This window comes from Myotis daubentonii, chromosome 4 (assembly GCF_963259705.1).
Source record: "Myotis daubentonii chromosome 4, mMyoDau2.1, whole genome shotgun sequence".
NCBI classification, from domain to species: Eukaryota; Metazoa; Chordata; class Mammalia; order Chiroptera; family Vespertilionidae; genus Myotis; species Myotis daubentonii.
Window position 1 is genome coordinate 85506914 of NC_081843.1, and position 12511 is coordinate 85519424.

A 12511-nucleotide genomic window follows, 5' to 3' on the forward strand; every position below is an offset into this window, starting at 1 on the left:
CTTTCTTTTCCAAGCCTTGGAACCAGCCATTTCTTCAAGGATTCTTGGTCCTTTTAGTAAAGTGATATTTAGAAGCCAAGACCTAGTGTTAGATGTGTTCATTATTATTGGAGGTATGGCTCATAAAAAAAATGTTCTTAAATAGCACTTAAAAAAGGAACCCTGCAATTTGATTTCCACCAAAATACTATTTGAGAGATGGTGGTGGTGTTAAATTGGCAGAACAGAGACTAATATAAAATACATCCATGTGCCCATCCTCCCCAATTTAACAATAGATTTTGCATATGTTCTGTATGTAGAAGCAAAATATTTAGCAAATTGCTTTCCAGAGTGGTTCCAGCAATTTACGAACCCATTAGCATTATACTCCTATTTGACCATTTCCTTACTGATACTTGGTTTCATCAAGTTTTTTAATTTTTCTAATCTGGAAAGGAATCTTATTGCTATTTATTGGTTATGTGGGTTTCTTCTTGGGTGAAAGATTTTTTTTATCCTTTACCTATTTTTTTCTTTCTCTTTTTGTCATTCTAAAATATATATTCTGAATGTTAGTAGTCTTTTTTTTACCTTCAGTCTGACAGATACCATTTCATAGTCTGTGACTTGTCTTTGATTTTAATCACATGATAAAGAGCTTTTGTGTTTTACTTTGTCAAATTAATTTGTGTGTCTCATGAAGTCTTTCTGTCTTTCACAAGGAGCTTCTATAATTCTAAGATTTTTAAAAATACGTTTTTATTGATTTTTTAGAGAGAGGAAGGGAGAGGGACAGAGCTTGAACCCCAGTGGAGGGCATGCAGGAGACAGCTAATCAATAATTCTCTCTCATCATTGATGTTTCTATCTCTTTTTCCCTTTCCCTTCCACTCTGAAATAAAAAAATATTTATTAAAAGTAATAAATATAAAGCAAAAATTTTTAATTTTGATGAAATGCATTTTATAATTTTCTTTTATGGTTCATTCTTTTTCTGTCTAAAAAAATCTTTGCCTACCTTTAAATATTATATTATTTCACATATAATGTTACTACGTTGCAATAATATTTTTTCATTTTTTCCCTTTGTACTATTGTTCCATACATTATAGTCCTACATATGTTTTTTAATAACACTTTATAAATCCTACTACACATTGTTATTTTTTTCTTTAAACAGATATTTTTCCTTCAAAGAAATTAAGAAACATAAAGCAAGTTTTATCTACCCACATATTAATCTCTTTTGGTATTCTTCATTTCTTTGTGTAGATCCAGGTTTTCATCTGATAACATTTTCCTTTTGCTTGAAAAGTCTCCTTAATATTTTTTATAGTATAGGTCTATTGGGAAACAAATTCTGTGCGTTTTTGGAGGGGGGGAAAGAGAGCTCTGAAAAGTATTTGTTTTGACTTATTTCTGAAAGATATTTTCAATGGATATAAAATTCTGTGTTAAAAGTTTTCTTTCAGCACTTTAAAGTTGTCTATGATGATTCCTTATTTTTGTTCCTCTGGGCATAATGTGTCCTTTTTTCCTCTGACTACTTTTGAGGTTTCCTCTATCATGAGTTCTATGATTTTTAGGAATCCTATCTAATAAAAGAGAAACATGGTAATTGGCGTACGACCGCTACCCTTCCCATTGGCTAATCAGGGTGATATGCACATTAACTGCCAGCCAAGATGGCGGCCGGCAGCCAGGCAGCTTGAAACTAACATGAGGCTTGCTTGCTTCAGTGACGGAGGAAACCAATGTTCCCCGCCTGCCTTGCCGGCCTCTGAGCCTGAAGTTTAAGAAACATTGGAACAAATATAGAAGCTAAACAAAACCCCAGAAACCAGCTTTTAGCTGGCTGGGATCTCAGAGCTGGAGTTGATACAGAGTTTCAATTATAGAACCTAAACAAACCAGATACCTACTTTCAGCAGCTGAGGCCTCAGAGCTGGAGCCAGAGCTAAATCTGGCCCAGAATAAAAAAGAAAAAAGAAAAAAAGGAGCAGTTGGGAGCTTCAGTCCCAGCCTGAAAACAGCCCTCAGCCCCTCACCCAAACAGGACAGGAACCCCAGTGGGGACCCCCACCCTGAAGGGTGTGTGACCAGCTGCAAACAGCCATCATCCCCTCACCCAGGCTGGCCAGGCACCCCAGTGGGGACCCCCACCCTGATCCAGGACACCCTTCAGGGCAAACCAGCCAGCCCCCACCCATGCACCAGGCCTCTACCCTATATAGTAAAAGGGTAATATGCCTCCCAGCACCGGGATCAGCGGAGCTTAGAGGCCTCCCGGCACCGGGATCAGTGTGACAGGGGGCAGCGCCCAAACCCCCATCACTCCTCAGCTTCTTTTCTTCTTTATTTTTCTTAACAGCATTTTTCCACCTCACATCATATTTATATGTCTGTGCTCATTATCTGTTGGGAAGGGAGTTCCATGAGGTCAGACAGGATTTTATTTTATTTCCCCGCTGTATCCTTTCTAAAACAGTTCCTGGAATATATGCAGGGCTTAAACAAATATTTATTAGATAAATGAAAGAATAAATTAAAATGTGGTCATAAACCTTTTTTTCTTTTCATGGATTTGATTATGTAGAATTAAAAGCAGATCTATACAAATGATAATGATAATCAGCAGCAGTATTTCTGGTGAACATTTAGGTTCTGAACTTGTATATAAAAGTTCCCTCCTCCTTCCTCCTTTCTCTCCAGGCTTGTCCATTGCCCTTGGGATAAAACCCAAGCTCTTTAATCTGGTATTTAGGGTTTCTAAGATCTTGTCTCTGCAGTAATTTTAGCTTCACTTCTACACTAAGCCCTTACCCTCAAAGCCTACACTGCATTCATATTGAGTGACTTAGCATTCCTCTGATATGCCTCTTGCAAATGTCTCTTGAAGCGCATCTCTTACATTTATATTTTGTCACTTATTTTTTGTGGGTCTCTCCTTTTTACAGGAAAGGGACCTGGCATATTTTTTTTTAAATTCCAGGACCCAGCATAGTTTCTGACATACCATAAATGGTCAGAAAGTATTTATGGAAAATGAAATATGATTTTGCCTTGAAGTCAGAGACTAGAAACTTGAAGAGGTTGGATATGGGTTAGTAAATTGGTGAAAGCAGTTTAATCTCTGTATTGAGCTTGCAATGGCTGTGTCCAGGGACAAATAGGGATAAAGAGCACACAATATTAGAATTTTTAGCAAAATCATACTGGGTGCAGAGGAATGGCATGTAGCATAATCGAATCAGCCCCCTTAACCAGAAAAAAATGCTTAAGAGGGAGGAAGGGTTATTGGACAGGTGTTACTTAGAAGCAGAGCTATTTGGCAATGGATTTACCATAGGAGCATTAGTTCTACTATTTAGTCTGAGAATCATGTAAGATGGTGATCTGCTTGTCATGAGGAAATAATGAAGGGGGAGAATTCAGGGACGTGTTGGCACATTCATGTTCTTGCTCATGGGGGTTAGGTGTTAGACTATGCTCAATCTGACTGCTCTTGGTTCAGTGGGAAAGAATGCTATGAAAATTCAGTTATATCTGTCAGTGGTGTGGAGGGGAAAATGGCTGTATTTGTTCAATACTAATTGATGGTTTGTATTTTTTGTGCTAATTTGTGAATGACCATGGATCTATAATCAATTGGCCCAGTAGTTGAATATGTAAACATGTTCTACATAATTTTAGTAATGTATATTTTATAAAAATGTGAACTTTATAGAGTCAAGTAAGCTATAGATTTTTAAGATTAAAAACTTTTTTTCTAAATCAGGTTTGTTACAGGAGGAGAAAATGGCCATTGAAGCATTTCAGATTTGCTGCCTCCTCCTGCCACCTGAAAATAGGAGAAAGTTACAGCTGTTGATGAAGATGATGACAAGGATCTGCTCAAATAAGGAGATGCCACCACTTGGTGATGGCCTTGGCACCCGAACACTGGTAGGTTGAGTTCTAACATCTAACATGACTTGAGTTTTTGGAATAAAATTCACCTGAGTAAAGTGTACTAGTTTGGCAAGCAGAGGAAGATACTAGTACATGGCAGACTTGCTTACGGAGCCATGGCTTGGAATCCACCCAGACTGGTATTGTGCTTTTGGTCTTAGTGTCTTAAAGAACATAATAAAAGAAAAAGTGAGTAGGGGCAGACTCTGAGTGTAAAGATACCTGCTGTATCCTGTCTACTGTCAACACAAAGAGAAGGAAGGGTGGACAGAAAGGATAAGTGATCTCTCAAGAAAACAACACTCTCTCCTACAGGTTAAAAGGGTTGCAGAGTCATTGTTACTATAACCAGTAGGAGAGATGCAGCATATAAAGGGATTAATGAGGGAAGAAGCAAAATGTGGAATTGGACCAGACAACTGGGAAGGAGAAGGAGAACTTGTATCTCCTGGGGTATGACCTAAGGGTCCGTGAATGAGGGTTTTTCTTAAAATATGCTCAATTTTGCTTAAAATTGAGTAATTTTAAATTCTACTTTGTAATGTCAGCATGTGTTTTAAAATAGGGTTTATGTTTGGAATCGCTAATTAGCTAAATTTCTAAGTTATCTAAAAGTCTTAGAGTGAAATTGATGCTTCGTTGGTGTGTATATGTTATTCCCATTTCCTGGTGAACCCTGTGTACCCTTGGGGTCCACTGGCCCAGTTTTAGAAGTGTGGAGTAAGATAAGAAGAGTACTCAGTGCCCAGGGGAGTGATTCCTGTCCTTTTTGGGGAAGGAGTTGGTAGGGAGGCTAGTGGACTTTTCTGAAAAGCTGAAGAAAAGTTTGTACATATTCTCCAGAAGAACACGTGTGTACAATTTCAAGGCATTCATGGGTACCCTGGGGTCCGTAGTCTCCCAGTACAGAGTCTCTGTGCACATAAATGTGAATGAAGATCAAGTGTCATCTGCAGTATTGATAAAGTGATGTCTTATTAGACAGAATTACATTTATAGGTTTTGAAATACAATCGTCAGCAATAAAATTACTAAGAAAATCCATCCAAAGGATAGCATTAAAAATGGAGTAGTTAATATGAATTCTGTGGAAGTAGCTGCTATAATATTTTTTTAAATTAATATATTTCTTTATTGATTTCAGAGAGGAAGGGAGAGGGAGAGAGATAGAAACATCAATGATGACAGAGAATCAATGATCGGCTGCCTCCCGCATGCCCCCTACTGGGGATCAAGCCCACAACCCGGGCATGTGCCCTTGGTCCGAATCGAACCCGGGACCCTTCAGTCCACAGGCCGATGCTCTATCCACTGAGCCAAACCCGCCAGGGCCTGCTATAATATTTTTTATATTTCTGCTTACCATAAAGGGTCTTATCACTTAATACACTTCTTGTAAAGTCTCATGGTTTTCTTCAGGGTCACTGAAATGTACATTAAAAATCCTAGAGAAAATAACAGTTAACTAGGAAAATATATAGTGTTTGAGACCCATAAAACTGTGCAACTAAATTGATAAAAAACAATGATTAAAAAAAAAAATCAATGATGTAATTAGGATATTATCAGACTAAGTGGCTATAAAGTACACCGAACTTAAAAGTGCTACATGATCAAGGTCATGGTGGTAATGATAATTTTCGGAATTTGTTTAAATATACATATTTAAAATCATCTGTGAAAGGAGTTTAAAAGCCTTCAGACAAGCATGTCTGCTAAGTCTCTGTGAGATGCGATGCACATTCTGCTCATGCTGATTAATGAGAAAATCAATACATGTGAGATGACCAGGTGTGGCTAAGTGCCATGTAGGATGTTCACCCTGTGCTGTGGGCCATTTCTCACTGACTAGTCACATTTGCTTTTTGCAAATTAAGATCGTACTCAATTCAGAATAGGGAAAAAATTCATTGGTATTTATTTAAAAATCTCCCCACCTTTTTTTTTCTTCTTTTAGATGATCCAGACATTTTCCCATTGCATCTTGTGCTCCAAGGATGAAGTGGACTTGGATGAGTTATTAGCTGCTAGGTTGGTAACATTTCTGATGGACAATTACCAAGATATTCTGAAAGTCCCTTTGGCCTTGCAGACCTCCGTAGAGGAGCGTGTGGCTCACCTACGAAGAGTTCAGGTAAAGGAAGGGATATTCTCAAATCCTATGAAATTGTCAGCTAGGCTTCTTGGGAGTTTATGTTATGAGGCCTAAGTGAATTAATATGTACAAGGTGCTTACAACAAGGCTTGGCACATAGTAAGCATACAAGTTTGTTATCACTGAAAATTCGTGGGTTGCCTACTTGGTTTTGTTATGTCAATCAAAACCACATACTTTTGATTGCAAACTCCTTAAGTGAATTTGTTCAGAGTCTACATATACTTCCTGATGGAAATTATTTATATGAAATACATGTCTTCATTCTTAATAGCCCTGCAGCCTACATACTGTTGTTATATTTTTTGGATGAGAAAGTCTTGGCAGAGAACTTAAGCAACTAGTCCAAGGTCACAGTGCCAGGATTCAAACTGATGAGATCAGTCTCCAGAATCAGTGCCCCTAACTCCCATACATACTGCCTCACTTCAGAACATGGTGTGGTAGGCGAACAAGAGCCATAAAGACCTGGGTCAAACTCCTGGCTCCCCATCTTCCCTTGTTGTGTGGCTCTGGGAAAATCCCTTAACCTCTCTCAATTTTAGTTTCTTCAGTTATTAAAATGGGCCACACATGCTGTATAAAGTGGTTGTGAAGTATTACACAGTATAATACTAAATTATGGATTACTGTAAAACACCTTGCACAACTGTCTGACATGGTAGGTACCTCTTTGAAAGGGAGTGCTATCATCGTTGTTGTTGCTATATTATGTGGACCCTAAAATGGGGTTTGTTTGTCAGCCTGTAGGAGCAGAAACTTTTGGTAAAAAGTCTTGGCAGAAATTCTGCTTGGTTCCTTCAGAATGGCTCGACCTCTTCTTCACTAAAGTGCTTTTTGAGGTTCCTCAATCTGGGGGCAGTTTCAGGCTGACCTGGGATCAGTTGTGAGGCAGGCATTGTTTTTTACACCAGTCTTCTATCAACCTTATTTGCAACCCTCTTCTCCCTGTTGTGCCCTTTAATGATAGATATCTGGTGTTTTTCTCCTTTTACCTAGGACTCACCCTTTATTCCAGCCCTTTCCTGGTTTTACTGGCCAGAATAAAGGGTGAGTCCTAGGTAAATAAAAAGGAAGTATCCTGTCTTTCCCTTCTGGTTCTGGTCTGTCTCTCTTAGGTTGTCTCTAACTGATTTGGTAAACTGATGTTGAGGCATGGACTGTACTTAATGTACTACTCTTCTTGGCAACACTTATTTTTAACTGTGGCTTCTGGAAAACTATCTTAAGCCAAAGAAGTGAATAGCTGCAATTTTATTCACTGCAGAAGAACAATAGATGCTCTATTTTTGAGAAGATGACCCTCTTGGACTCTGAAGTTAAGTATTTTTTATGGATGCTCACTTATTCACGGGTTTTGGTATCATCTTTCCTCTTACTTCTCCCTTTGCCCTGTACAGTGTCTGCACATTTGTTGTTTTCAATTGATTCTCACTATTCACATATTTGACCATGGTTGTAGGACTTCCCTCTCCATGACAGCTGGGCTAAAGTGTGCAAGGAAGGGAACACTAGACTCTTCAGATGGGGAAGGAACCTGATAATTCACTGTGTGTCCAACATTGTTTTTTGTTTTGAATCATTTTAGAGTCAACTTGTTTAGTTTATGTTTCAATTTCAGACATTATTAATTAAGAGTTTTCCCCAGTTAAAATTGAGGAATGACATGTGCTGTAAATTGTGTTTAATCTAAACAAATTTTTGTAATTTATTTGAAAATACACTTTTTTTTCTCTACTAATCCTTTTGCCTCAGATAAAATACCCAGGAGCCGACATGGATATCACTTTATCTGCTCCATCATTTTGTCGTCAAATTAGTCCAGAGGAATTTGAATACCAAAGAGCATACGGCTCTCAGGAACCTCTGGCAGCTTTGTTGGAGGAGGTCATAACAGATGCCAAGCTCTCCAGAAAAGAGAAGAAGAAAAAATTGAAGCAGGTAAAAGGGATATTCTTTCTATTTTTCTCTTTATTGATTAAGGTAGGTGTCCTTATCCCCCATTGCCCCCTCACCACTCCCACTCATGCCCTCATCCCCTCCCACCCCCCACCGGTGTCTGTGTCCATTGGTTAGGCTTATATGCATGCATACAAGTCCTTTGGTTGATCTCTCCCCCTTACCCCCACCCTCCCCTACCTTCCCTCTGAGGTTTGGCGGTCTGATCAATACTTCTCTGTCGCTGGATCTGTTTTTGTTCATCAGTTTATGTTGTTCTTTATATTCCACAAATGAGTGAGATCATGTGATATTTATCTTTCTCTGACTGGCTTATTTCACTTAGCCTAATGCTCTCCAGTTCCATCCATGCTGTTGTAAATGGTAAGAATTCCTTCATTTTTACCGAAGCGTAGTATTCCATTGTGTAGATGTACCACAGTTTTCTAATCCACTCATCTGCTGATGGACACTTAGGCTGTTTCCAAATCTTAGCTATGGTGAATTGTGCTTCTATGAACATAGGGGTGCATATATCCTTTCTGATTGGTGTTTCTGTTTTCTTGGGATATATTCCTAGAAGTGGGATCACTGGGTCAAATGGGAGTTCCATTTTTAGTGTTTTTGAGGAAACTCCATACTGTTCTCCACAGTGGCTGTACCAGTCTGTATTTCCACCAGCAGTACACGAGGGTTCCCTTTTCTCCGCATCCTCGCCAGCACTTGTCGTTTGTTGATTTATTGACGATAGCCATTCTGACAGGTTTGAGATGGTACTGCATTGTCGTTTTGATTTGCATCTCTTGGATGATTAGTGACTTTGAGCATGTTTTCATATGTCTCTTGGCCTTTCTTCTGTCCTTTTCCGAAAAGTGTCTATTTAGGTCCGTTGCCCATTTTTTGATTGGGTTGTTTATCTTCCTTTTGTTTAGTTGTATGAGTTCCCTGTAAATGTTGGAGATTAAAACCTTATCAGTGATAACATTGGCAAATATGTTCTCTCATGCAGTGGGCTTTCTTGTTGTTTTGTTGATGGGTTTTTTTTTGCTGTACAGAAGCTTTTTATTTTGATGTAGTCCCATTTGTTCATTTTCTCTTTAGCCTCCATTGCCCTAGGAGATGTATTGGTGAAGATACTGCTTTGGCATATGTCTGAGATTTTGCTGCCTGTGGATTCCTCTAATATTTTTATGGTGTCCCGTCTTATGTTTAAGTCCTTTATTCATTTTGAGTTTATTTTTGTGTATGGTGTACGTTGGTGGCCTAGTTTCATTTTTTGCATGTATCTGCCCAATTTTTCCCAACACCATTTATTGAAGAGACTGTCTTGACTCCATTGTATGTTCTTGCCTCCTTTGTGAAATATTAATTGAGCATAATGGTTTGGGTCAATTTCTGGGTTCTCTATTCTATTCCATTGATCTATATGTCTGTTCTTGTGTCAGTACCAGGCAGTTTTGAGAACAGTGGCTTTGTAATACAGCTTGATATCTGGTATTAAGATCCCTCCTACTTTGTTCTTCTTTCTCGGGATTGCTGCAGCTATTTGGGGTCTTTTTTTTATTCCAGATGAATTTTTGGAGAATTCATTCTAGGTCTGTGAAATATGCCATTGGTTTTTAATGGGGAGTGTGTTGAATCTGTAGATTGCTTTGGGTAGTATGGACATTTTAATGATGTTGATTTTACCAATCCATGAACACGGTATGTTCTTCCATCTATTTATGTCTTCCTCTATCCCTTTTTTCAGTGTCCTATAGTTTTCCGAGTAAAAAGTGATATTCTTTATTAGTAATTTATTCTCCCTATAGTTCTTATGGTTTTTTTTTAATTCTCTATTTTAAAGGGTTTCGTGCAAATCTCATCTTCTGAGATAGCAATTTTGAAAGTATATTGTTTAGTTAATCTATTCCAGAAGTCTCAGTGATTTACACGTGTAGGTTGTGGTTAATTTCCCACATCTTTATTTTCCAAAGTACATCTTTTACCATTTATTCTCTAATATTTGTCTTATTTTGATATGTGGCATATGATATGAGTTAGTAGAGAAATTACTTTAAATTTAGAGAAGCTATTAAATGAGGACAGATTTCTTTGAAATCACACTGAATTTACAAATATAAAATGTCTAGAAATTAAAAGCCTTTGGTTTTAGATAGCCAGTGTCAAATTGGTTTCTTGCCTCAGGCATCACGAAATTTCCTATTAAACAACATGGCTTAGGGTTTCAGACAGTTGTTTTCACCTCAAAAATATGTTTACTATGACCATTCTTAAAATATCGATCCAAGGTTAAATGAATGGTTTTTATTTTTAAAGACTGAATCCTGTATAGCTTGACTCCTGATCACACCATAGGTATAGGATTATATACAGAGCACTGGAGTTCTGGATCCCCAATCATATTTTCCTCAGTCATTTTGGAGAAGAGTTCAGTGGTGAGGAGCAGAGGAAAAACTTATTGCCTCTTTTTAAGCTTTTCATAATATAATATATACTACATTGTTTTCAATTTGGGGAGAAGCAGGTGGGCTAAGAAATGGTGGAAGGAGTTTGACCAAATTTTAATTATTTAGAACATGTTATTTTCAGGTCAGAGTTAATTATTATTTTTAAAGTAAGGTTGATTTACAGTTGGCAGTGGGGGAAATATAAGACGTGACTTAAATGAGAAGTTTATTTGAATGTTGGATCAAATTAAAGGTGAATTCGATTTATAGAAAGTGAAATCAAATGATTCAACATAAAAAATGGATTTGTGTTCAAGTAAATTTGACTGTGATCTGTTCTTTTTTTTTTTGGATGGAAAACAACAATAAAACAAAACAAGAACAGGAAAATATGGGGTCAGAAACTCATTATAAAATTAGATTGCCCAATTTTATTGACTCTTACCTGTTTTCTGGGTTCATTGTAGATCTCTCTCTCTCTCTCTCTTTTTTTTTTAGTTTCAAAAATCCTACCCTGAAGTCTACCAAGAACGATTTCCCACACCAGAAAGTGAAGCACTTCTGTTTCCCGAAAAACCAAAACCAAAACCACAGATGCTAATGTGGGCACTAAAAAACCCTTTCCAACCATTTCAAAGAACTAGAAGTTTTCGGATGTAATACTTTCACAGCCAGTGGAGATCTCAGACGTTGTTTTGAATAAATGGGTGGAAGAAAGAGGAGCAGAAAATACAGACTACTGAAATATAAATATGATCTGACTTCAAAACATGTTGAGTTGCCCAGCTGGCATGGCTCAGTGGTTGTGTCGACCTATGAACCAGGAGGTCATGGTTCAATCCCCGATCAGGGCATATGCTTGGCTTGCCAGTTTAGTCCCCAGTGTGGGGGCGTGTAGGAGGCAGCCGATCAATGATTCTCTCTCATCATTAGTGTTTCTATCTCTCTCTCCCTCTCCATTCCTCTCTGAAATCAATAAAAAGACATTAAAAAGACACACACAAAAAACCATGTTGAGCCATTATCAGTATTTTTTTAAAACTCATTGCTAGATTTAAAGTATACAAATCAGTTAAACATTATGAAATATATAGTAATGTTAACATATTTGTAATCATTAGAAAATTCAAGGCTATTTTTATTTGTTGTTTTTCATGGTGTTTGTGAAATAATTGTGTGTACATCCTATTTACTGATGTCTTTGTTATAACCAAGTCTTAGAAATAGTGTATATACTTGAATAAGAAGACACTGGGTACCATTACTGTGATGCTATTGACTTAATAGCCAATTATGATATTTCCTGTGCAAATTCTGATTTTCACTGTTACACAAAGAGTCTTAAATGTCCTGTGTTATGATATCTGTATCTTTTATTGAAGGTTTGTTGGCTGCTATGACAGATTTACTAAAGCTGGTTCTTTTATAACATATATATTAGTTGGTGTTTACTTGGAAGTGGAGTAGATTTTCATCTGACTGCAGTGGTATAATTTCAGTCATGGCTAGAGATGGAAAACTGAACAGGATAAATGCTTTCATTCCCTTTAGACATGTGATTGTAAGTCAAATCTTTGTTGTTTCATGAGAAACACAAATGGGTTAAGTAAAATGAAACTACCTTCTTTATAAATATGTTTCCCCTAGCTTCCTCATTCTTCTGAAAGTAAATAGAATATAAATAAATACTGTTTGGTTTTTTAAAAATACTGTACATGGTGTTTTATGGGTTTTTTTGGCATTTAAGTATTTTTCAAATGCTTGACATATTGCCTTGGCCACTGTTCTCATATTAGTCATTTATTTCTATGATAGAATAAGAAGTGAGATTTTGCCCTGACCAGTTTGGCTCAGTGGATAGAGCGTCGGCCTGCGGACTCAAGGATCCCAGGTTCGATTCTGGTCAAGGGCATGTACCTTGGTTGTGGGCACATCCCCAGTGGGGAGTGTGCAGGAGGCAGCTGATCGATGTTTCTCTCTCATCAATGTTTCTAACTCTCTGTACCTCTCCCTTCCTCTGTAAAAAATCAATAAA

General features: G+C 37.6%; 1 protein-coding gene across 2 annotated transcripts in view; it reads left to right on the forward strand.

Moving 5' to 3' along the window:
• The window catches only part of DEPDC1B (DEP domain containing 1B), a 70889-nt gene extending 58703 nt beyond the window's left edge, over positions 1–12186 (forward strand). The window contains exons 8-11 of one of the 2 annotated variants that reach the window (XM_059694580.1): positions 3761–3927; positions 5891–6067; positions 7844–8029; positions 10975–12186. In XM_059694580.1, the coding sequence (XP_059550563.1) occupies positions 3761–3927; positions 5891–6067; positions 7844–8029; positions 10975–11136 (692 nt within the window). In that variant the 3' untranslated portion in view covers positions 11137–12186. Of the gene's footprint in view, positions 1–3760; positions 3928–5890; positions 6068–7355; positions 7816–7843; positions 8030–10974 lie in introns of those variants that run through there. The other variant, XM_059694581.1, reaches the window with a different exon arrangement.
• Positions 12187–12511: the final 325 nt, after the last annotated feature.